At 40.7% G+C, this 26,326-nt stretch overlaps 2 protein-coding genes across 3 annotated transcripts; one reads left to right on the top strand and one right to left on the bottom strand.

Moving 5' to 3' along the window:
* Nucleotides 1-33: 33 nt before the first annotated feature.
* Nucleotides 34-9,973, bottom strand: trim23 (tripartite motif containing 23). Of its 2 annotated transcripts, XM_085280264.1 has the most exons (11): nucleotides 9,851-9,973; nucleotides 9,064-9,226; nucleotides 8,532-8,653; nucleotides 8,164-8,442; nucleotides 7,890-8,072; nucleotides 7,593-7,808; nucleotides 7,310-7,444; nucleotides 7,063-7,192; nucleotides 6,831-6,941; nucleotides 2,307-2,431; nucleotides 34-2,227 (listed from the first exon to the last, which is right to left on the bottom strand). In XM_085280264.1, the coding sequence occupies exons 1-11, from the start codon at nucleotides 9,947-9,949 to the stop codon at nucleotides 2,048-2,050; spliced, it is 1,743 nt and encodes a 580-aa protein (XP_085136390.1). In that variant the 5' UTR covers nucleotides 9,950-9,973; the 3' UTR covers nucleotides 34-2,047. The 2 variants fall into 2 exon arrangements, with proteins under 2 accessions (XP_085136390.1, XP_085136391.1); XM_085280265.1 differs by lacking the exons at nucleotides 8,532-8,653; nucleotides 9,064-9,226; nucleotides 9,851-9,973 and having other exon boundaries at nucleotides 8,164-8,245; nucleotides 8,317-8,436.
* A 285-nt stretch (nucleotides 9,974-10,258) lies between these two features.
* mzt2b (mitotic spindle organizing protein 2B) lies at nucleotides 10,259-17,156 on the top strand. Its single transcript, XM_085280267.1, has 5 exons — nucleotides 10,259-10,392; nucleotides 10,594-10,779; nucleotides 10,861-11,021; nucleotides 13,297-13,434; nucleotides 15,820-17,156. The coding sequence occupies exons 2-5, from the start codon at nucleotides 10,604-10,606 to the stop codon at nucleotides 15,966-15,968; spliced, it is 624 nt and encodes a 207-aa protein (XP_085136393.1). The 5' UTR covers nucleotides 10,259-10,392; nucleotides 10,594-10,603; the 3' UTR covers nucleotides 15,969-17,156.
* Nucleotides 17,157-26,326: the final 9,170 nt, after the last annotated feature.

Raw genomic sequence — 26,326 nt, 5'->3', positions numbered from 1 at the left:
TTCATCTTGAGGTGTTTTTTAACCATCAGTCACTTTACCAGTCGAATAAATTTATTATAGAGCATCACATTATGTATAATTTACAAAAGCCATATTCAAGTCCACTGGTAACAAAGGTTTCAATGCACTTTGTGCTTCTACGTTTCCAAAAAACCCCAAAACAAATTGAAATGATGTCGCAAACTATGCGTCAAGGCTTTTCACACGTGCATTTTTCTTTTTGTAGTTGTTTAAATATTTTTATACATAAGTACAAATAGTTAACATTACATAGCAATGAATAAAGATCAAACTTAAATGATGGTTCCTCAATAACAAGACAAGTGTAAGTGTTAGGTTTAACGTTTCACTACTTTCACATTACAGAATTACTGAAGGCTGATTACCGGTGTACCATCTTAAAAGCACTCCAGAAAAACAAAAACATAAAAGAAAACTTGTGTAGGATAGAGGAATATTTTCACGACTTTTTTTTTTCTTTCGCACTGAGGTTAACACTCATAGTCTACTTAAGAAACAGCAGGTGGTTCATCTGCTTTCAAATGGAAACTGGAGCGAGGCGGCAGACGAGTGCAGTCGACAGATTCTGCGTGCAGTACGCTCAACAAAACGGAGGCAGAGTCGGTGCATTTAAAAACTCTGATTTTTTTTTTTTTTTTAACCCACAACAGCTTGTATCAAAGTAAAGTCTGCTCGTCCCGCTCATCAGTGAGCTCAGTAAACAGTTGCTTAGTAACAGAAAACACTACATTCAAATCAAACCTTACCAGCTGTGGCTTTTAAATATGTTCACACTCTTAAAAACAAAACAAAAAACTTTGCACACAAAGATCCAAAGAAAAAAATCAGCTGCTATTGCTCACGGTAGATGACCAGGCAAAATCTGAACATTAGACTGCTTGAAGCCACTGTGTTCATTTAAAGTAGACCTATTATGCTTTTCCTTCCTTTCTGCTATTTGTATGTTATTGGTGACATTATAATAAGTTTGGCTCTTTATGATGCCAGCGTGAGAGGATATCCTAATATGGTCATGGCAGGCATACAGTTGTGTAATGTGTAAGGGTGTGAATCAGAAGAAAACAGCTTGTTGCAGATGTGTGGCAGCCAAAGAATCCTGAATTGAAATCTATGGAAGGAAGTGGAATAACTAGAACTTCCATGGGGGAATAAAAAGCTTTTTGAAACCTTACTTTGGAGCAAAGTCCAAGTGGTGGGGCAGACTGTCACCAAAGCCCCAGTATAAGATGACTATGTAGTATTCTGATTTGAGAATCATGCAAAGCTACTCCAAATTTAATCCAAGACTAAAATTATGGAGCTGAAAGTGTGCATAAGAGGTCCCCTTTACACCATAGCAATGTTTCTGTTCCATCTCACTTAACCTGCAAGTGTACTGGAATAAACTGAAAGGGGACTAAACAGTCAGGACGATTTGAAGCGCACTAAAAAGCATACATAAATGATACTATCATCACAACATGGACCGGTGTGCATTTAGTTCAGTTCAAGGTCACATATTTGGAGGGTTATGGTGAGTTAACATGTGGGGTAGAAAAAACAGACACAGTTCACTTTGTCAGGGCACAAGGAGCATGTCTAACATTTAACTGGACCTAAGTTCAAAAGCTATAAATGCCAGATAAACAGCTCATCACCTAAACTATGAAGAAAAAATGAAGTGTGTAAGCCACATGAAGGCATAAAGCAGGATGGGAGGATGTAGTCTCAACTCAGGATTTAGGTCCAGTGACTATTTCTCAGAGGTCGGGAGTAGCAGGAAGGGCAGGCTTGAAGACATATTTGTAGTTCCCATATTACGAAGCTAGAGAAGATATATACGTCTTTTGTTTTCTTTGCCGACAATGGTGCTCAGAGATGGAAAGGTGGAGAAGTCGGGTTTAAAGCTGCAGCCTTGTAGTGAAGCTCATGTTAAAAAGTTTTTGGAGAACTGATGAACCAGGCTCAGAGGCTGGGGGTTTGTGTTCAGATTTCAGGGGGTTGGGGGGGAGAGTGAAAAGAGTCCGCATGTGGAGGGAGGCGGCATTTAGGCGACGTCCAGGACGCCGGCAGCTACCAGCTGTCTGGAGAGCCAATCCAGCCCCTCGTGGAGGCCCATCCCGCTGCGGGCGTCACAGCCCTGAATGTGCCAGCTCCTCCCACAGCACAGCTTGTGCAGACTTAGCAGCTCCGTCATCTCCTCCACAGACACAGCGCCGGGAACGTCCTGTAAAGTGGACAGGTGATGCAACCTGGCATCTGAGCTTAATCAAGATTACGTGTCTTTTTTTTTTTCTTTACACTACCTGTTTATTTGCAAAGATGAGCAGCAAGGCATCTCGCAGCTCCTTCTCTGTCAGCAGTTTGGCCAGCTCACTGTGGGCCTCCATGAGTCTGTCCCGGTGGCAGCTGTCAATCACAAACACCACCGCTGCACAAATATGAGAGTTGAAAGAAAGAGATTTACCAATAGTGGTCTGTACGCCTTTCTCATCAAGACTGACAACAACTATGGCTATGGGTACAACGTTTTGTACATGTAGCACTAAAAGGCTGACACCACCCCTCTTCTGTTAAGAGCAGTAGGTGCTTTCTCCCCAGTGCAGTCATAGTAGGCTCAGTTCAGAACAGTTAGATTGCGGCTTCTGTCTACATCTGGTTTACTGTTAAAGCAGACCTATGATGCCTTTCCCTTTCTTCCATCATACAAATGCTGTGAAGGGTGATGCTTGTATAAATGTGACAAAAATAAATTCAAATATTTCCTATGAGCTAAAAGTTCAGACTTCATTAGCATCACCTCCCAGGGTGACATCAGCAGGGGGGAAACCCTCACATACTCCGTGGACCTCCAGCAACGGGAAAGCAGTAGCGATGGGCTGAGGGTCTGTCTCTGCACAGCATTGTGGCCAAATCATTGCGCATCACAATTTCTCCTTGTGCTGTAGCAGCCTCACACAGCAAAGGGTTGCTGCCCAACAGGTTAGCCTGGCAAGCTAGCCTGCAGTGGAGTAGTTTGCATGGAAAAGCCACACAGTGGATACACTCATGAGTGGATGTCAAGACGGCCCAAACATGCAATAAGCCTGGGCATCCCTCACTTTCTCCAAACAGCACCACTTTACCGCCATACTTATCAATGCTCTTGTCACATCTTGTTTATATTATTATAATTCTCTTCTCTATGGTCTACCTCATAAATCTCTCCATAAACTGCAGTTAATTCAAAATTCAGCTGTTCGTATTGTATCCAGAATTAGATCCACTGAACATATAACAACAGTTCTTAAACAGCTCCATTGGCTTCCAGTTCACCTACAAATCAATTTTAAGATCCTCCTTCTTACTTTCGAAGCCCTTCATAACCTCGCTCTTCCATATTTATCTGATCTTTTCCATACGTATTCACCCTTTTGTCCACTCTGCTCTTTTTCATTTTCTCTTTTGTCTGTTATACCTGCTCACCCGACTACCATGGGACACAGAACCTACCCGTAAGACTTTGGAATACACTTCCACCAGATCTCCGCACTACAAACTCTCTGGGAAACTATTGCTACTTCCCAGGATGAAAGTATTGCTACTAAACACCAGCAACAGGACAGTAATGCAACTGTTTGTATGCTAGTGAACAACTGAAATGTTGGCAACAAAGCACCTGGTGACAGAGCTGTTCACTTGAATTTGTGGACAGTTTAGCTTAGCACCTAACAGCACAGTTGTCTACAGGCTTCTGTGCTTCTATGTTTTTTTAATCACATCTGGCACCAAGTCAGCCTATTATACAGGGACCCCGCCTGACATGGGCATCATTTAGCCAACCTGTAAGAGCTCATTTTCCTGTCTTTACTGTCCTATGTACTAAAAGCCCAAAAAGGTAAAACCTAAAATGAAAAATGGAAAGCAACCAATGTAAAACAAAAACAAATCAAGTAAAAACACAATATCCACAAAGGTTTGAAAAATGGCCACATGCTATGCAGGTGGGTGAGGGGTAAATCTTGTTCCTGAGGGGCAGCTGATCACAATAAAGCCTGCTTAAAGGAAAACAGCTAAAACTTCCTGAGGCCCATCACCGCACCTCATAAAATAAGGATTATTTTAAACTGTGAGTCAAGCACAAAGCTACTTCAGTAGAGTCCAAGACAAAAAATGTGGAGCTCTCTAATATATAAATCAAAGGTTATTTGTAGATTATGTTAAGACCAAGTGAATGTGTCTGGTATTCTTCCTTCTGAACAGAACCCATGCTTGATGTACTTCAGCCAGTGTGCTTGTATTGTCCTCAATTTATTTTAAAGTAAACGACAAGCCTTTCACATGCCTACACTTTAAAGTTAATAAACTCATGATAGCTGGAATATGTTAAATTTTGCAAGATAAATGAGGGTTTGCTTTGCTGTTAGCCAGAACCACGCTGTGTGGCCTCACAGTTTAGTGAGGCTGTAAATCAACCTGTTTCTCATTTAGCCAATGTAACCGATGGGTTTATTTTGGTATATTTTTCTAACTTTGTTTAATTCCCTCCCTGTGCTGAAACCACACACAGATTGAAGGTGCAACAAAGACATCTCTTTAGACCCCGCCAGGAATTTGAAATAAAAAATAAAAAAATCTCTCTTTTACTAGTACCTCTAGACTATTGTGGTCTGTTGTCTGACCAATCACTCTGTGGTGTGCCGTGATTTCCCTTAACCCATCAGTGGCCACTGTCAGCCGTTCTTTTTTTTGGTTTGATATGCATGGATCCCGAAGGATGAAACCGGCTGACTTTGGTGATCCTCTGACTTTTCCGCTCACACCACAAAGAGGTTGACATTTATGGTTCAGTCTGTACCATAAATGTCAACTATCTGATGGATTGCCTTGACATTTCCCGGAGATATTTCAGGTCTGCAGAGGATACAGTGTAACAACATTAATGATTCCATCACTTTACACAGTACTGTGGGTTAGAAGTAGATGGCTGCGAAAAAGATGACAAAAAAAGCCAATCAATTACTCTTTTTTTTTTTTTTTTAATGCACGGAGTCAAAAAGCTTGTCTGGCAAGCAAAGGTCTATTTACTCATGAACAACAATGATTTTTCCTTCAAACCTGCAATGCTTTAGTGACATGATAGGGATCAAATGTTTCTCAGAAACCTTAAAGTCAACATACACTGATCGAGGGAAACAGTAAAATCACACACTAATACACTGTAAGTCCTACAGCTCTGAACAGTCAGATACAGTCCCAGTGTCTGTGGAATCATGCACTGGGACATTAGCTAGGATCTTTTGGGTGGGGAGATAGGGCCACCATGGATCAGGCTTGTTCCACAGACCTTTGATTGGATAGGGATCTGGGGAGTTTGGATTCTCGGTCAGTGCCTTATGCTCTTTGTTGTATGCCCGGAGCCATACCGGAACAGTTTTTAGACCGTGGCAGGAGGAATTGTTAAAAAATGTTTAAGAAGCTGGCACAAAGCAGCAGTTTATAGGGCTGAAAAATGAAGCAAACTCAGAGCTTCAAAAAACTGAAGTAACTCAAATAGCCACTTTTACGTTGGCCCTAAGAGGTCAAACAAACTGGAACTTACAAAACACAAGCAACGAGAAAAACGCTACAAAAGCTCACAAAACATAATTTCAATAAGACACAATGGAAATAGAAACAAATTGTGCAAAGCTCACACCAAAAATCAATCAATAAAAGAATTAACTTTTTTCTTTAAATCACAAAACTAAACGGAAGTGTTTTTGGGGAGACGATAATGTGATGGAACTGCTGCGAAAGTGACAGCAAACGGCTAATAGCAAACATGTATCGAGAGTATTAAGTGAGTTATGTGATTGTAACAAACACTACAATGCAACATTTTCTCCCTCAAATCACTGATGAATCTTCCCCTTCTTTTACATGTGTTTCGTTTCAACCCTACACATGCTTTGGTTTCTGTCACTTCTGCAGCTGTTCAGTCACATTATTGTCGCCGTAAAGATATTTTGTTGTGTTTATTTTCATTTCGGTTGTGTGTTTTTGGACAGTTTTTTTTTTCCATTTGCTGGTGTTTCCTTACATCACAGTGCATTTGACCTCTCACTGGCACCACACCCTTGAGCCTGCCTATGAAATTGAGTCAATCTGTAGAGAACTCCTATTGGCTACTCCCTTTAGGGGTCGCCACAGGGGATCATCTGCCATGTCACCCTACCCTAGCATCCTCCTCTGTCAGTTTAACCCTGTCATCTTTCACTACATCTATGAGTGTTCTCTGTGAACTTCCTATATACCCCCTGCTGACAGCTCCATCTTCAACATCTTTTGTCAAGTATATCCACTATCTCCAGAGCTTCATTCAAAAAATACTGGTGGTCACCAGTGCTAAACCTTTAGACACCTAGCAGATGGATAAATGGATGTTTGAAAATCATATGCTATTTTCTGAAAGTTGACCACTGACCTTGCTATTAAAGTCAGTGTTACCAAGATTAAAACTCCCAGAGGTTTTCAGCAGATGCAAATACAGTATTGAATGACTTTAAAAATCCTACATCGCCTCACAAACTTGGGTATCCACACCACCTGCAATCAGCTCTCTGCTGGACCTCACTTCTGCCTTAAAACTGGACCCAATGGGCACCGTGACTACATTTGTCTTTTATATACCGTCTGTGAGCGTCAAAGTGAAATACACACAAAGCCAAGATTTCCCAGCTAAACTGTGCATTTAACTAGATGCTCCAAGTTATTCACTTCACCTGTCAGTGGTCCAAGTCACACAAAAGTACTAGTTAAATCCAAGAACATGCTATAAATATCCAAAGCACAGAAAGCACAAAACATACCTTGAGTGTTTAGATAATAGTGTTTCCAGAGGGGTCTGAGCTTGTGCTTCCCACCCACATCCCAGATGGTGAATTTTAGGTTCTTATATTCAACCGTCTCCACATTGAAACCTTGGACAAAGATCAAAAGCAAGCTTTATATAGGATAATATATATATATAAAAAAAGAAAGACTTGTATTATCCTGACTCTAAAGTGACTCTGTGAACCATTAAACTGCAAGTGCATTTACCAATGGTTGGGATGGGCTGCATGAACTCGTCTTGTTTCAGCTTGAATAGGATGGTGGTTTTTCCAGCGCCATCGAGCCCCAGAGTCACTACGCGGATCTCCATCTTTGGACCAATGTGGACCCTGTTGTCCTGAAAAGACATTTTCAGTGTCATTACTACATTTATAGGAAAACCCAAGGCCTTTCCATTTTTTGCGACACATTTGGTTTACAGAAGCAAATTTCTATGAGCAGCGACAGCGTGTGCCTTAGTGAAGGTGACTGGGATGCCGGCATCCAGCTGAATGTGATCTGCCAGCTCAGTGAACTGGTGTTGCTGCTTCTGAAGCGTCTCCAGCAAACAGTTGATCTCCTGCTTTGCCAGAACAACTCTGCAGTCGTCCTAAAAGACAAAAGAAGCAACGCACATCACACCTTTAACGGCATTACGCAAGCATTTCCCCAAAATCACCACAGCTTTGATCTTAATTGGGGTGAGGAAAAGAAAGAAACAAGTTCCTAAACTCACCAGTACTCCTCACATCTCCTACCTGCTGAAGTGTTTTCTCACAGTGCAGGCAGGCGGTGGACACCTGAGACAGCAGGATGGTCATATCCTCCTGCTGCTGCCTCAGCCAGATGAGCCTCTCCCTTACATGGGCGTCCACCACGCTCAGCGCCATCTCCTCCTGCCGACACAGGGTCTCGTGCAGATCTGCAAAGTAAGCTCGGACGCAGGAGCGGGCGCTCTCTGCTGTGCCGGGGACCTGAAGCACACATGGGAAAGATCTAAGAGCCAAAACAGAAGCATGATCATTCGTGTTTTATTAAGAAGCCCTTTGTCTTACATGTTCAGTGTGTGCCATGCCTACTCCATCCTCAACTATCTGCTCGCCACCTTCTATCTGCTGCACGATGCCCACCAACTTCCTCGAGTACTCGGACACCTCCTCTGTGAAGGTTCGGATACAGTGGGCCATGTCCAGAATGGATGCACGAATCTGATTGGCTTCAGTCTCAAGAACAGCATGCTGTTAGGGAAAATAGGGCAATATAACATATATATATAACCATATCTTTTTCAGTGACTATATCTAATATGGGAACAAGTTTTCCAGCTACCTTATGGCCCTGGTGCTTGCCGTACTCCTTACATACACAGCACATGAGGGGCCCGGACTGACAAGCTTCCTCCAGGCAGACAAACTCGATGGCATGGACCTGATGCTGAGGGCACAAGGTCTTCTCGTGGGGCTTATCAGCCAGTGGCACCCGCCGGTGTTTGGCCAGTGTGCGAGTGGAGTGGGTGAGCTGAGAGCACTCGCCACACAGGTGGGTGGCACACACGGTACAGTACATGGAGGCTGTGTGGCTCTCATCCTCATCGCAGCGAATTATACACTAGTTTATAAAAAGATGGATTGAGGATAAAGCATGCAGAAGGTGTGAAGGTGACACATCTCTTATCAGTAAAATCATAGCTGCCTTACTTCTCCCATGCCTTTCAAGGCGTCCTCTGCCATTCCTGACTGGTTAGTCGCTCCATTCTGGAGTCTCTCCAAGAGTTCAAGCAGAGCAAAGTTTTTCTTTAGACCCCAAACTCCAGAGTCCCCTAAGCAAATGTGAAGAAAGCAAACTCACTTTGAAAGGCAAATAATGCAAGTACTGTAGAGCTCCATGCCCTCAAAAACACCCTTAGCCTCAACTGGATGATGGATTTCTGCAGCAAGAATAATGTTTTCTGTAATAAAGACAACTTCAATTTTTCACAACTTCTGGGTAAAAGTCTCTTTTTTAATGGGGCTTGCATGAAGTCAAATAAAGAGAAATGTGAAGATCACAGGATGTTGTTCTAAGGTTCTTAGTTGGTTTTGAAAGCTCTTTTATGCTCTTGTTTTTAGAAGAACGATCAGTCTCAGGATTCAGCCACTGAAATTCACTTACAACGATTTATATAGCAGTTATTACACATATAGTGTCCGCTATATACACGATGCTGGAAAGCGTGATGACATCACTCACCCAGCTCAGTGACCTGCCTGTCAAAGGGGCAGCGGACCGCTCTGCCATGGAGGGGCAACCGGGTTAGACAGTCATGGCACACTGTGTGGCCGCAGAGCAGAAGACGAGGGACCTTGTCCCCCTGGAGAGAGAAGACATCCTCACAAACACCACATTCCAGCACCTGCAAATAAACCAATACCAGTATTAAAGCACCCGATCACAGGAGGGTACAGATGCTTCTGGGTTACTGCAGAGAGATGCTCTATAAGGTCTCAGACAGAACAATAACTAGTCGGATGCAGTCATCTTGACCTGTAGCGTTACAGCTGGATAACACTTCTGATTTCTACTTTCAGTGATCTTTAAGTGAATACATTGAAAGCAGTACGAAAAGCATCTTCTGACACGATCACACTCTGAGCTGGGCTCCCTCACAGAGGAGCTGCAGCAGTGAACAACAGCTAGCACTGACGCCAACTACCGACGGAAGACCAGCCAGCTCATCTGCTAGCATGATGCGGGCACAAATACCAGCCATGTCAACGTGCACCAGTCTAAGTTTATAATGCAGCGCTAAAAAAAAAAGATCGTCTTGTGAAACAGTGTTTACACATGACTCTGGTCCGATCTATAAAATAAAGCTCTGACATCCTCCTGCCAACGACGCCAACGCAGCAGCGTTCGCCCAAAATCAAAAGCGTCAGAGGCAAGCCTGATGTCGGTCATTCGCTCAACATAACAAAATAGCCAAACACCACCGATCGACATGTAGTTGGATCTAAGATTGCAGTGACAACATTACAACCTTAACCGTGCTCCCATTAGCTCCTCTCCCGTGTCGGATACAGGGCTCCATCGTCGCTACGGCGCCCTGTTTGTTTATTCCTGCTGCAGCAGCGGCCATTCTTGGACGACGGCGCAGAGACCCGAGCAGGTTTGAGAGGACAATCCCCAGAAGCACTTCCGGTTTTGTTCTTTTTCGCTCTTTCAGCATCTCTACTAGCATAGGCTACCGTGCCTATATATTTACAGTCATTTATGTTCAATTTACGAAAAAATACCCTGCCCCCAAAAACAACCAGGGGCATTTGAAAATAGCTGAGTAGCGGCAAGATTTTCTCCTGGAAAGAGTTTTTAAAATTAATATGGGGTTTTAAAGCACGGATTTAAAATCTTAAATGAAGACGTGACGGACAACTGAATAATGTAACTTTTTAAAACATACTTTTTTATTTTATTTCATTTTTGAGAGGATTACGTATGAAACGCATGACAATGACGTATTTTTGGCGCGTCACGCTTGGCTCAAACAGAAGCGATTAAACGTTGAGCATTTCGCTCGTAATGGTAGGTATAATTTTAATTTTAAGGAACCAGGCGTTTGCTGTGTTAATCATTTAAGTCTCATTGTGGTTATATTTTTGATAAATTTTGATATTTTTGATTCGGAGAGGAAGTTCACTTACGCCGTGTTTCTCATTGTTTACGCTGTATTGTCTTTTAGTCATTGCACCTTATTTTACTTTCTTATTTAATCTAACCCCTCAGTTCATTAGTGATGTCTCAACAAGCACAACAAACGATTCCTTCCGCCCCTGACTCCCCTGCGCTGGTTGTCACATCTAACGTGCAGAAATATGCAATAAAGAAGAAGAAAGTCCTCAGCGCCGAAGAAATTGAGCTGTTCGAACTTACTCAGGCTGCAGGAATTACTGTGGATCAGGAGGTTTTTAAGTATGTCTAATAATAGCCTTATCTGTGGGTTACATGGAAGACCATGGTTTTATGTCCTCACCCCCTTCCTCCTCCTCACAGAATCATAGTGGACTTGCTGAAGATGAATGTGGCTCCTCAAGCAGTCTTCCAGACCTTGAAGGCAATGTGTGCAGGACAGAGGGTAGCTGAAAGCTGTGGTGGAGACCTTTCAGCTGGCGCCCACACCACAAGCATGACCACAGCGCACACAGAAGCCAGAGGTTAGTATCTGAAGAATGGGATGTAATGCAACTGAAAGTATATGTATATTTGTCATTTAAATGTTGACTATCTTTCAGCTCACATAGTCTACCTTCTTTTAACTAAGAAACATTGCAGAAATCAGGCTGGGAAGTTTTAGTCTCCCCATTTATACTGCTTTATTGTAGTCCGTTCCTGTTTTCCCCCTCTGTTGGGTCCTCCTAACCCACCATTGGTCAGTCCAGGATGCAGCAGCCACAAACACTAGTTAAGATTCAGATGTCACCCCCCAGGTCACAATTGACTTAGGAAAAGAGGGCTGTCATTTGTCACCTACAGTTTAACCCTCTGAAAGTCAGAAAAGTTCAGGATGTGTTTTGCTCTTTTTAATCATTGTGGGTTCACATTTTTGGCAATATAAGATAAGATAAGATAGAACTTTATTAATCCCTCGGGTGGGTTCCTCTGGGAAATTCGGTTTCCAAAAGCACAGCACCGACAGAAGTTACAGTTACAGAATATTATATATATATATACACACACACACACATATATAAATACAGAGACATATATAAATAAAATATATGAAGGGGATAAATAGAATAAATAGGAATAAAAATAAAAATACAAGTGAATTGCACATTTCAAGTATTGAGGTCTATTGCACCATTGACTATTAACAAAAGTATTGCACAGTGAGGTGAAGAGGCACTACAGCTTAGTTGTTCCCCCCTCCTTTGTCCTCCTGTTTCCCCTCCCTCTCCCCTCCAGAGAGGAGTTAAACAGTCTGATGGCGTGTGGGACAAAGGAGTTTTTAAGTCTGTTAGTTCTTGTCTTTGGGAGAAGCAACCTGTCACTGAACAGACTCCTCTGGTTGTTTATGGCCGTGTGCAGAGGATGCCCAGCATTGTTCATAATGTCCAGCAGTTTTTTTTAGTGTCCTTTTCTCTGCCACTGTCACCAGAGTGTCCAGCTTCATGCCGACCACAGAGCCAGCCTTCCTGATCAGTTTCTCCAGCCTGGATGAGTCCTTCTTTGCTGTGCTGCTCCCCCAGCACACCACAGCATAGAAAAGTACTCCAGCAACCACTGACTGGTAAAACATCCTCAGGAGCTTCCTGCAGATGTTAAAAGACCGCAGCCTCCTGAGGAAGTACAGTCGGCTTTGGGCTTTTTTATACAGATGCTCTGTGTTGCATGACCAGTCCAGTTTATTGTCCACCCACAGCCCGAGGTACTTGTACTTGTTGACCACCTCCACCTCCTCCCCCTCTATCTGAACCGGCAGTGGACCTTCTCTGGACCTCCCGAAGTCCACAACCAGTTCCTTAGTCTTTGAGGTGTTGAGTTATATATAAAACTCTGCACCTTTAATGAAAGCCAAGGCTAGAAGGAGAAAGAACTCATCACTGTTTTTTGTAAAGTGTAGCATAGTTATGCCACAAATCATTATTATATTAGCATAAATTATGTATGTCGTTTTTTTTTTGTTTTTTTTAATCGATAAACTATTGTTGTATAAACTATCAAAATTCCCAAATCTCAGTCTAATCGAACATCTGTGAGATATGCTGGACAAAGAAGTCTGATCCATGGAGTCCCCACCTCACAGCTTAAAGGACTTAAAGGGTCTGTTGCTAACCTCTTGGTCCCAGATACCAATGCACACCTCTAGGGCGTCTAGTGGAGTCCATGTGGACCAACACAATATTAGGCAGTTGGTGATAATGTTATGCTTGATTGGTGTATGATCTGGTGGGAATGGACAACATCAAAGGTCCAAGAATAGAACATTAGGGAAGAGGACTGGTCAGAGGGGATCCTAAGACCAACCTACTTTCCAATGCAAACAAGCCCAGTTGTTGGTAACAGTAATTTCTGATAACAACAAGCGTGTGTGTGGCTACAGATATGATTTTTGATGCAAAGACTCAGAATGTTAAAGTTGTTTTTTTTTTCTAACAATTTATGTTATATCCTTTCTTTGCTCCTCTCTTTGCTTTTTAAGTGTGTGAAATAATCACATTCCTCCATTTAAGTTCTGTACGTGCTGTAGCAGAGGTTCTGTGCTGCACTCTTCCCTTACCCCACCTCACTAACTAAATCCAATCTTCACTTCACCCCACACAGCACAGTTTTCCACATAAAAGGAGGGCATCTGAAGACAGGCATAGTCATGCAAACTCATCTACAAATTGCTCATTCTCACTGTGTTGCAGGCTTTTCTGATTTCCTCTCTATCCCGGTCAGTTCTTTCCTTTCTGTCTTTTTTTCTGTGTGTCTTGTTTCCTGAAGAAGAGGACTCTTTGGCCTCTGGAAAGAGCCCTAAACTTGCCGCAGCTCCCCCCACAGCAGCAGGCCCCAGAGCCACAAGGGTCAACACTAAGATTGTGGTCTACGGCCCCCAAGACACTAGTTCTCCTCACTCTCAAGGTCCCTTTTGCTGCACTCTGTCCATCACCTCCATCTGCCAACTTGCTTGCCTTACTCATTAACAAAAGTTGTATTTATGTGCCATTTGATATGGAGCAGGATTTTGGAAAACAAACTGCATGCTGTGCTTTCGTTATATGTGCATGCATGCAATTGTGTGTGGATCGCAAAAATTGAATTTGCCCTTGGATGTTTTCATACTCAAGGAGATTTATTCACCGTGCAGTGGATTTTTTTCCCTTTGTTTTTAAGTGGCTAGAAAGTTATAAAAGAAACTCTGAAGTACTCTTTTTATTGACTCTTTTACACAAGAGTAGCTTGAATTTACAAGTTAAAAAAAAAAAAGTCTTTTATGTTGCTGTGTGATGGTTAACCTGTGACGGAACAAGAAAAGAGGATCTTGACTTGGTTCATACAAATATGCACTTACTGAGTTCTATTTTCAGGATTTCACTTACTGAAGAAGTGTTCTTCAGTATAAATGGTCAGAAACTTAAACTTGACAAATAAAGCGGAGAAAAGTGTGCGAGCACCAAGCTTTTTATGACTTTTTAAATAACAGATTAAACATTTGACTTGCTAAGAACCTTAACCCTAAGCAACCCCAATGGCTTGATTTTGTATTTCTAGATGGTTAAATCAGTTTAGTGATATATATATATATATATATATATATATATATGCACACACACACAGAACTTTTAACTTGAAGAAGCAATTTCAAAATAAAAAAAGAATGCTAAAATCTGTGATTATAGTACAAATGGAGAGTATAAACGCTATAGAAATACTTTTTTGTAAAACAATGAACAATATCACTATCAGCTGGAACAATATATATATATTTTTTTCCTGTATTATTATTTTTGCTAAGGCTTATGGGATATTGTGGACTTAAGTGTGGACACTTAAGTTTGTGAATGCAATAACTTGAGAACGAAGCGACATAGCACCTTCAAATTGATACCATAGGTGATTCTACTAAAACTCTCGGGTGAGTTTTAATCTCACTAACCTTGACCTAAAGGTTTTTCAAGAATATAATGATGTAGGGTTTTGAAATTGATTCTGTAGGCATGTCTTCTAGGAATCTGAGGGGTAGTACTGGTAATTTCCAGTATTTTTAAAGTGGTCTTAAGAAATATTGCTCCAGGCTTTCTAAAGGTCCTTCAGAGTTTTTCTTTGACTGCTTTTTCACTCCTTTTCAGTCCAGTCCTTGTAGTTGATCATCTTTAAAGGTGTGATTTATTTATTTTTCTTTCCTGTTGAGCCAGTTGAAACTGACCTGTAAAATATTCAAGAAAACAATTCTTTGTCTGGATCTTTAAAAAATGCCAAAGTTAACATTGGAGAAGTGAAGGACAAACCAAGAAGTTGGCGGGTCAGAAAACTGTCTGCGGTACATGGACAGTATCTGACAGTCATATGTTTAAGACATAGGGAAAAAGTTCCAGAAACAACTGACACAGGACCTGAGAGGTGGATCTGGCCCTTCAGCTGATCCATCTACTCTTTGCTGAAGCCTCATTTGAAATATGCTCAGTGGAACGTGTGGCCATCAAGAAGCCATTCTTAAGGAAGGGAAACAGAGAGAAAATGCAGAAGTATGCCATATTTCAAAAGACCTAGACTGAAAATCAGTGGCATCAGGTCTTATAGAGTGATGAATCAAATGTGAAACTTTAAATAAACGTGTCAAAATATTCTCTTGAATTGAGAACATAGAAAGTACCGTCAGTTTTTGATCCACCATACAGTCCCATCTGGAAAGCTAAAAGAAAGAAAGAAATCTAGCTGCCACCAGGTTTATTTTTCCCACATGGCAGTGAGCCCAGACATACTGCCAATGCACACAATCATACCTGGATAGAAAAACACAAACTAGAACACAAATCGGTCATGGATTGGCCTTCCTAAAACTCTGACCTCACCATTATTGAAGTGGTATTGAATCATCTCGACAGAGAAGAAAATAAATGTTCTTCAGAAGCCTAGAGAAATGTTCTTGAAGGCTACTTAAATAAACAGCTAAAGAGAGTTCGGGTTGTCTATTCTTCAGTTGTGCTGAAGAATAATAAAATAAAAAAAAATAAAAAAATATTTTCTTCCTTCACCAGTAAAATAGTCAGGTCTCTTGACACATGCTATATTTGCAGTTCATAATTTCTGAGGGCACTTTCTCGCCACTTCATAGTTAGTGTCAAGTATATAAGAAAACTAGCTGTTTTATCAGCTGCACGTTCTCATTCCCCGTCATTATTATTTCCATTTTTATTTTTCTAAAATGCCATATTGCATGGTATATGCGAAGCAGTCCTATAACAGTTACCTAAACATTTATTTCCTCCTTTCCCTGAGTGCATTTTCTTTTTTGCTTCGTTTCAGGAGTGCGCAGTAAAGCCGGTACCAGCCACAGTGAGAAGAGCAGGGAGGCTTCCAGCCAGAGAGTGCAGCGGCAGCCCAGTGCCACTAGAGGGCAGAAAACCAAGAGCTCCGGCAGCAGTAGTTCTTCCTCACAGATAAACTCGACCTAAAACTCTGGCAGTTGGAGGCCATTTGTAAATATGTAGGTTACTTTACGTTTAACTTGTGTGTACGTTTCTCTGTTTTACATCTTAAAGGACTGGTTTACCTAGATTACAAATAAATATAGGTGTTCTGGTATCATTTTCCTCCTCCTTTTAAAAGATGAATGTGTGGTGTAAATAATCAGTGTTAATCTTTTTATGTGGTTCAGACACCGACAATTAACTGTAAGATATGTTATGAGGGAGTGTCTGCTGTATTGAAAAATTAAAGCTGCCTACGTCGCTTAATCAAGTGTCATTGATGTAAAAAAAAAGAAGTAAAAAATAAATAAAAAATTGCCTAATCCAGTTCTTTAAGATTCTAACTATTTCAAAATGGGTGTGCGGTGTGTCTCCTTATTACTCTGTCAGATTTTGGTGGGTAAAGCTTTTTGCCCAGTTGCTATCAAACGAGTGAGACACAAAAGAAGACAAAAATAAATGTTTTAATTTGAATATTTTCTACTGAGAAATGTCTATTCATCGTGAACGTTTTTGTTTTTTATATCACATCTTTAAAAAAATCTAACAATTTACTTATCAGATTTGTCTCTTTTACTCTGCGGCAACATACACCAATTCCACATTTTTATAGCATGCAAAGAATATGTACTGGAATAGTTGCTTGTATTTGATGTAATTTAAAAAAAAAAAAAAGATACCTGATTCAAATTCAGCCGATTTCATTCTCAGAGACATGTTGAAGGTGTTTAAAGTGAGTGCAGAGGTATGCCTCTCAGCAGCAGCAGTATGTGGTGCACAGCAACATTGCATCTTCACGATTTTCCCAGTGTTTGATTTTCAGTTGCTTTGTGACATTGTCAGTGTCTTTCACTGACCTGTTGTACTGAAGACAGTACGGCACCCAAAGGTAAAGAGTGGCTCTTTTTCTCTTCGCTGGTCAGTAAAAATGGCTTTCCATCTCAGACAAATGGTTCTTTGTCTGAACCCGAGAGAGAAATGCAGCAAAGAATTTGAGACATGCAAAAGAGATGAAATGCAGATTTGTGTCACTTTGAAGATTTCTCACTGCTTTTGGATCTTTCGGTGTTTTGATGATGAGCATGGAGTGCTGTAAAGTTAATATGCGCTTTTAAAAGTTTGGACTTTTATTTTGGCTCTGTACTGGTGACTGGGTTTTCATCTGTCACACGGGGGCAGTAGAAGCACACTGCAGTTAACACAGTGAGCCTAAATCTTCACATAGTTTTTAGCCTTTTTCATAAATTTGTCTCAGTATCATGAAAGAGTCAGGAATGCATGCATTGTGCAGTTTTTTTTCTTTCCCATCTGTATTTGAAACAAACCCAGACTCATTCAGAAACAGAATGACACCTCAAAAAGGTAAAAGGTGCAGAGAGAGAGAGTGTTTGTGTGTGTTTGAGAGAGGCAGGCTGCAGGGCTTTATGTCTTTTATGTGGCCGTTTGTCCTGTTTATGTGCTCCTGCCTCTCCTCTCCTCTGCACTCTGCATTGATGGCAGCGTGCCTGTAATTGATGGCACCATATTGCTGTGGTGTAGCAGGTTTAATGGGGCTTGACAGAGCAAGGGAAAGCAGCATGCAGCCAGGGAGGGAACTTAACCCTTTCACACGCACTCCACCCTCCATCGGAGACCCTCCCCGTTCTCCCCTGCCACCCTCGCCTGTTCTCTAGTTTTTGCGCCCTCCCCCCTGCACATCAGCGTGTGCAAACACAAACGAGAATACAAATAGGCCCTCGGTGATTAGCTTGTTTACGATTCCTACTGTTATCAGTGGTCATGGTAATGGCAGTTTGGTTCATGATCAAGGAAGCTCAGACACCCCTCTGACTCCACTTCTGAAAATAAATACTCGCCAGCTGTTGGGGCTCCTTACTGTTTTGCTTGGAGGAGCCTAAATGTGTTTGACAAAGGTAAACAGCTGGGAATTTATTTCTTCAAACTTGCTGCCAGCCTGCAGTGCCTCGATGTCACCTACAGGGGCCAGTGTGGATCCAAGATACGAGGAGTGGCCTTCCAACTGACTTGGATTTCCATTGGCATCCGCTCCAGTATTTTGGATGTGTTTATTTTGTTATGAGGGAATTTCGTAGCCTGTACAGAGCCTTTCATTAAATAGGGAGCGTTATTCGTCACTCAGGCACGCTGAAAAACATTCAGGCCTGCAAACACGTGCACGCGCCTGCACACACTATATGCTCCATTAATCAATAGAGAGGATGAAATGATGCTATTGTGTGCGAGGCAAGGCGAATGGCATGTTGAAGAATGAGCTAGTCAAAGCTGTTGGCAAATCATTAATGTAAGGTGCTGGTCTAAACCAAGTTCTCACATTCTCTGTGCAAGCTGTTCCCAGGTGACAAAAAACTGGGGAGAGACGCTATTTTAAGAGTCGATATCACACCTCTTGTCTCTCCCTCTCTCTCTCTCTCTTTCTCCCTCTCTTTTTTAACCAAGTCACTTATATTCCCTACTGAATCGCTTTCTCTCTGAAAGGATTTGGGTGTGGTACGCAGGAATATCCTGTTTCTCTCTTCTTTCCTTCTTTCCCCTTTTTTCTCTCAGGTATTATCACTTTCCGTGAACTCTCGGTCCACATTTCTCTGGAAATTTATAGGCCACTTTCCCCTCACTTGTTGTCTATACATCCACTCCCTCCCTCTAACCCCTTTGCTCTCCATCATCCCACTCCCCGCCATCCTCCCTCCTTGCCAGGCCGGCTGCAGATTGGCTATTTCCTGCACGCGCCCAGTAGAGCCCTTATCAGAGGTAGAGTGCTGATTGTTGGTCTGTCTCTCAGGCTGACTGACAGTTCAGGCTGCGCTGCTGAAATGCCTGATTTGGTCAATGTTTGTCTGTGGGGCCTTATCTCCACACCTTATATTAACTGCCTTGACAGTATGTGCAGGCAGTCTCTCTCCATCTTGTTGCACCCTCCCACCACCACCACCAGCACCTCCCTCTATCCTCTGTCTCTATCTCCATTCACTCTCTATACCCGCCTCGCACTATAGTCTTTCAACCAGCAGCTAAACATTTTCCCACTGATCCTCCCCTTCCATCATTGTTCCTCTTATAGCTGGATCAGCACTAGAGGACCATAAAAGTCGCTTTATTTCTTGCTTGTTATTTCTGCCAAAAGCAGTAATAGTGTTAACAGTAGTCCAAGTTATAAAACAACGTATTTGTCCATTTAGTCGAATCAGGAAATGTCTGTTCTATCTTCTGAACACCTAAATCTCCTGAGATTCCTAGAACACTGATGACTGCTTTTTCAGCTTTGAGCATTGTAAGAATGTCACAATGTGGCCACACTTTATGGTGTGAATTTGTTGCGATTTGCAACACATTTTAAAATCTTAGTAAAACATAGATGGATTTTCTTGGTCTGAAAAATGATGCTAACACATCAGGACTGTGACTACTCAGTTTGACTAACTCCTTGTGAGTCATAATTATTAGCCAATGAGCCTTCAGTGTCTCATTTTCACAGTCAGACCCCACATTATTAGTCACAATTGGTTTCAAAATGCCAAAAATGGTGACCATTGGGTCACATCCGCGTGGCTGCATCCATTTTTTATATACAGTCTGTGTAGGCTATGCAATAGCTGCTATTTTTAGAAAAGCTGAGTTCAGAAATCTCCCTTTTTAAAGTAATTACATTACCTTCAGTACCTCTCTCCAGGAAACCTCCTCCAAAATCAACAGTCAAATTGCATTCCTGCATACGATAAAAAAATAGACCTTGAAGACCTTGAAGTGACATTATCCTGTCACACATAGAGCAATAACATGTGACAAGACAAAATGTGGTTTCAAAGAAAAAAATACATTTCTTTGGGATGACTAAAAACACCATACTCCTTAAAGAAAATTCAAGGACATGACCTAAGTATTGTCAATTATAGCTACAGCCTTGAATGTGAACACCAGACAGGTTCACCTGTATTGTTTCTGCATGTAGGCAGTAAAGTCAGTGAAAGATATTTCAAATACAAGAGTATCTACATGGCTAGATACCACTAGAGATAAGTGAGAAAAGATAATGATGTGTGTGTCTCTGTGTGTGTGTGTGTGTGTGTGTGTGTGTGTGTGTGTGTGTGTGTAATATAGTGTAAAGGGTATCTTAAAATACTGTTTTGCATTGCTGCTTTTGTATTCTAGGACGAAAACTCAGGTGTGATGTTAAAGCAGCTTTAAAGAAGAGGTAACACACTTAAAAAACCCCACAAGAACGTATCCATTGTGAATCACTTAAACTGACCACCTTAAAATGTGACTTGGAGTTGATCTTACTTTAAAATTGCTGTGAGTTCATAAAATGTCAAACCAATTGAAGAAAGTTAAAACCACAAAAAACACAAAATAGTCAGAATATGGTAGACAGTGCAGAGAAAAAAAAATCAGAGGCTCCCTGCTGCTTTGTCTGTGTTCTGTCTTCTTATGCAAAGCAAAGCTACACCTTTTCCCACAGATTTTCTTTCTGTTTATATAAGGTTAACAAGAAAATGTCAGCTGATTCTACTCTATTCTTGTATGAGTCACCAAAGATTTACAGTCATCTTTTCCCATCTATTACCTATACCTATTTTGACCATCATCAAATAACAATTTGGCTTAACAAGACTTCAAGTTCTTCTATTTGGGAAAACAGAAATTCTGGGGAGAATGCCAACAAAACACTATCCAGTAAATTAACTCTGATATAAAACTCTTTCTCTTGCTACCTGGCAGCTTTCTTGACTTGACTGAGGTACTGTAAAACTCCTATTGAAGGGGGAGACGACCAATAATTTCATGTCAGTGGAAGAACCTTTAGATAATTTAATCCACAAAATAAATTTTGAGTTTGTATTTATTTATTTATAATAATTAATGTAATATAATAATATATGCTATGAACATGATAATATTACATGTAATATTATAATATTTTTATGTATTAAATACCAGTCCAGAATGTTGACACCATCAGCATCTCTGCTCATCCCATTGAGCATATTGTGGATAGAGTAAGCCAAGAAAAAACAAAAAACAACTTAGATCTTTACAACTTAGACAAGTGGATACAGTGATGGTAAAAAGTCAGGACTGGATATTGAATTATCTACTTACAAAGTTTTAAATTAGATGAATTCTAAGTTAGATGAACAACACATGACATATTGCACAGTGTGATCAGTTAACAAAAACAAAGCCAAAGAGCAGACGCTGTGTGTGAAAACACTCCATGATTCAAAAGCTTTTAGAACCACCTTTAGCGGCAATAACTAGAATAATCACCTTGTGTATGACTTTATCGGTCTCTCTCATTGTTGTGGAGGAATTTTGACCCACTGTTCTTTACAACAGCATTCAATTATAGAAAGCTGTCTTAATGTCCCGCCACAGCATTTCAGCTGGGTTGAGGTCTGGAGTTTGACTGCCTGCTGCAAAACCTTGATTCTTTTCTTTTTCAGCCATTCTGTTGTCGATTTGCTGCTGTGTTTGGGATTATTGCTTGATCCAGTTTTGGTTGCGCTTTACCTGTTGGAGAGATGACTCTAGAATGCTTTGGAATAAACAGGAGTTCATTCTTGGCTCAATGGCAAGATGGAAAGGTCCTGTGGCTGGAAAACGAGCCCAAGTCATCACCCCTTCACCATCATGCTTGACAGTTGGTCTGAGTTGTTTGAGCTGATACACTGAGTTTGGTTTTCACCAAATGTGCCACTGTACACAGTGACCAAACATCTGCATTGTGGTCTCCTCTGTCCAAAGGATATTTGTCCCAAAAACGGTCTTTCTCCTGACAAACCTATCCAAACAAGCTTACATACTTGTTAAGACCTTTCCTAATTGCACTGCCATGAACTTTAACAAACTAACTGAGACCATGCTATTTATCTAACAGCATACTAATTGGGACATCCACATATGGGAATTAATCTTTTCCCTTTTGTTTGTTTTGGACCTTTTTAACCCTTCCCTTATGGGCAGGAGCAATTACTTGTTTAATATCCCTCCTTGACACTGTGTTAACACACACTTGAATGCTTCAAACCAGCAGACTTCCAAAACTTTGGTTTTATAAGGACCACATTTCTGTTATTATGTCCTGATAACAACTACAAAGTACAAAAACAGGCGTAGTTTATGTTTCACCTTGACTGTATAGCTGCCACCACACAGCTGAAACTGTTGTGAACCTCTATAAAAACCATTAGTAGCTCACATGTTTCCCAAGTCTGCTGCTTACTTGGCTCTTGAAGGGAAGGGTAGGACAAACGCCATCTTTAGTGTTTCACAATTCTGCCACAGACTTCAATTTAGGATTCCTTGAGTGCTATTTCAGCTCCTTCTATAATGTCTCTGTTTGTAACTTGCATTTTTATTCCCGTGTGTCTCAGCCACATGATAAGATGATAAAATGCTCATTTGGGCTTTGCTATTACAATAAACACTCACATGCACCATGTAGTTTATTTAAACCATTTCCGCGTATACTGCAGCATGGGTGTATTAATCCATCACACAAAATAGACGCAAATTAATTGATTATTCAGTGTTTTTAATCTAATCAAATCGAATCAAATCACTTTTATTGTCACATCACATGTGCAGGTACATTGGTACAGTAAATGCGAGTGAAATTCTTGTGTGCGAGCTTCACAAGCAACAGGTGTGCAAAAATACAATAACATAAAACAAGCAAAACATAAGGACGGCTAAATCTGAGAGTAATAAATATATGTACAATATAAGAGTGTATGCATTACTGGATGTGTATACTAAATATGTTTTTTCTACGTCTGTGTGTGTGTGTGTGTATACATATTTTACAAATTAAATAGAGTAAACAATAAATAAAATATATAAAATATACAGAGGTTGGTAGTTGGATATTGTGCAAAAGAAGTGGCATTTATATACAGTGTGGAGTGCATGATGTTGAAGTTCCAGTAGTGAAGGTGAGGTGTCTATGAAGTGTTCAGCAGTCTGATGGCCTGATGGAAGAAGCTGTCTCTCAGTCTGCTGGTTCGGGACCGGATGCTGCAGAACCTCCTTCCTGATGGAAGCAGTCTGAACAGTTTATGGCTGGGGCGACTGGAGTCCTTGATGATCCATCCCGCTTTCCTCAGGCACCGCTTCCTGTAGATGTCTTGGAGGTAGGGAAGTTCACCTCCAATTATCCGTTCAGAGCACCGCACTACTCTCTGGAGAGCTTTGCAGTTGTAAGCGGTGCTGTTGCCATACCAGGTGGTGATGCATCCAGTGAGGATGCTCTCAATGGCACAGCAATAGAAGGTCCTGAGGATGCGGGGGCTCATGCCGAATCTTTTCAGTCTCCTGAGAAAGAAGAGGCGCTGCTGCGCCTTCTTCACTGTTTTGTTTATGTGTACTGACCACGTAAGATCCTCAGCCAGATGTACACCAAGGAAGCGGAAGCTGCTCACTCTCACTCACTCACTCTTAATGAACTAATCGTTGAGCAATTCTAGAAATACAAATCTGCTGCCACATGTTGTATGGTTTTCTACATTTGTAAAGCAACAACAGCAATACTGCCTCTCACAGCCTTGTCTTTTAACAGTGATTGAGTTTATGACTGAAGTGTGGAAACGAAAACTTTCTGCAGACACTTTTGCTGCTTTCTTGTTCACTTGCTGCTGTTTTACATTATCCATAATCTGATTTACAATCCACCAAACAGCATGATTCTCGAGTAACTGTAATTACCAAAGTAAACATATAAACCCTGACTGTAATGACAAAGAGTTAATCCACACATACATACCAAATCCTGCTTTTTTGTTAAGTAGCACTAATCAACAGAGACTGAGGAGGTAAACAAGGCCTCTTAAGCTTTATTTATTTATTCACTTTATTAGCAAGAGGCTGTTCATTCCGTCTGTTAATGGCAGCTGTGGGAACGAATAGAACTCACACTCACTTGGACCCCTATTGTGTGGCAGGCTGTCAGGTTACACACACGCTGACACACACGCACACACAATAGGGGAGGCACTGTGCACAGCTGTTGTCTTATATTATTTGTTTTCTGAAATCTCCATAGTTACAGTAGAAAGGTGCTTCTAATCTTTACTGTTACGACTATATAAATACAAGCTTGTCTAATCAGGCCACTCCAGGCCAACTATCAAATTTAGTCTCAAATATGTTTCCATACAATGATAGGAAGCAAAGCCAAGCCATTTTTGACATTCCAGGAGAAACAAGTTTAAATTGAGTTTTCCATAATTATTGTCTGCATAGATGTTCAAATACTACTGATTTATGCTTGTTTTTTCCCTTGTATGGACATTATCAGTTATGTTACAATTCATCTTTGATTGTTGTTGCTCTGTGATCTGGCAGGGGACAGTCTTGAGGTTTAACTTGCAACGGAACACCATGACTTAGACTCGAGTGTTCATGTTCAGGCCTATTAATGAGCTGTTAGCTAAATTAGTCCAACTTTTGAGTATAGGGGCAAAGGCAGTTTGGAAAAAAAATCGAAGGTAATATTAAACACTTAAGTTTTAGGGAAAAATGTATTTCATCGTGTTTTTTAAGTTATTCCCACTCATCAGGGTCTGGGGGCAGTTTGATAAGGATCAAACCCAGTGGGCCAGTTTCCATCTATAAGAGGTATCTATGCATCTCAGAATAGGGACTAAAATCAAACTTAACAGAAAAAAGGCAAACATGATGATCTTACAGAGAAAGAGGATGAATTGAAGCATACATGATTACAATATTAATGATAACTGTAATATTGTTCACCCTACAAGCCTAACCATGCTGCCATTGCTGTCCTAGAGTCCGAGCACCACTCTATCCCTAGCGGGACGTGATTGTAGTAGCAATAGCCATAATTTATTGATTTATTTTCCATTCCTTTTCCCCCCTTCTTCATCCCCTCTTTGGTTCCCCCTTCTGGTCAGACAGTATTGGAGATAAGAGGGATGCACACATGAACATACATGCACACACACTTTTCAAGTGCAGAGACTCTTACTTGTTTGTCCTGTTTTACCCTGCAACATATTTGTCTTATCAGTGTTTCACTGTAATCACTTGCCTGTGTCTGTGTGCTGTTTTGCAGTTTGTTTACTTTTTTCAGTCAGCACACCTAAGTTATGTACAGTGCAGCACACATGCTCCTGCACAGTGTATCAGGTTCATGTGACTTGTGTTTTTTTTAAGGTTATTTGTACTACTTAATTGAAATATCACACTTGAAATAGACATGTTATTATAACTCATCATCTTCAGTTAGCGCTTAATGGTTCTGAGGCAACGAGTTTGCATATTTTTAACTCGTTTAACATGTTGGTCAGACAAAACAAGCAATTTGCCACTGGTGAAATGTAACTAAATATAATCAAGTGCCTGTAAATTTTTCCCCATTCCATGCTGCTCAAGAGTGCCCCTCTAATTTATTCCACAGAATATTTTACTTTTCATTTCACCGCATTTATTGATCGCTATCAAAGCAAGTGGCATTTTATGTGGAAATAAGCTGCTTTTTAAATTAAAAAACTTAAATGATCCACTAGTTTAAAAAAAACCAGATCCACATTAATTTTCAATTTTTAAAACTGATTTCAAGTAAATGCAATGAACCACAAATAATACATACTTTATATGCCCATAGCCTATTTTTAATGTACAATATTGCTTTTAATAAGCAAACTGTAATATCTGATGGGATTCCCCCCCTCGTTTTCTGGTATTTTCTAAACTAAACAATTTCCAAACGATCAAAAATGTCTACAGCTTTTCCGATTGATTGCACTGGGGTAAGCGATAACCACAGTATTCCTAGACCTTTGGCAGTGTGTCCAAGGCCTTGGCATTCTTTTCATAGTAGTCAGTGTAAATTAAAATCTGTTTAAACTTTTTAAAGAATACGTGTAATAGCTGTTATGAGGAGGAGAAGTAACAACAACTGTGTTGCTGATTATGAGCTGCTAATTGTCAACTTAAGAATAAACAAGGAAGAAAAGAGGATTTTAATCATTTCCCAATTAAGACACTTTCAAAGGTGTTTTGTGTGCATGTGTGTGTTGCGGTGCTCCAAATTCTATTTAATTAAGGCAGAGATGGAGGTTACTCCTCTACCTTTGTCTATGTGAAATTTAGATGATTCTTTCTAATCTGTGTATTTCAACTCTGAAGATTTTTAATTGATTTTTATTTCTGCATATTTAATTAATACTCGTCCAATTTGCAGTTTACAAACTTTTAAACCTGTTGGGTAGGAATTATTTCTGAGCTCTTTCTGTCTGAGTACCCATATTTGTTTGGATCAATAAAAGCAGGAGAAAAAACAGCAATCAACATCTCCCATTTTT

The sequence above is a fragment of the Mchenga conophoros genome, linkage group LG7, assembly GCF_057382185.1.
Source record: "Mchenga conophoros isolate Kocher_MC1m ecotype Shallow Benthic linkage group LG7, M_conophoros_male_GT1.1, whole genome shotgun sequence".
NCBI lineage: Eukaryota > Metazoa > Chordata > Actinopteri > Cichliformes > Cichlidae > Mchenga > Mchenga conophoros.
This window is presented reverse-complemented; position numbering and strand designations above follow the sequence as displayed.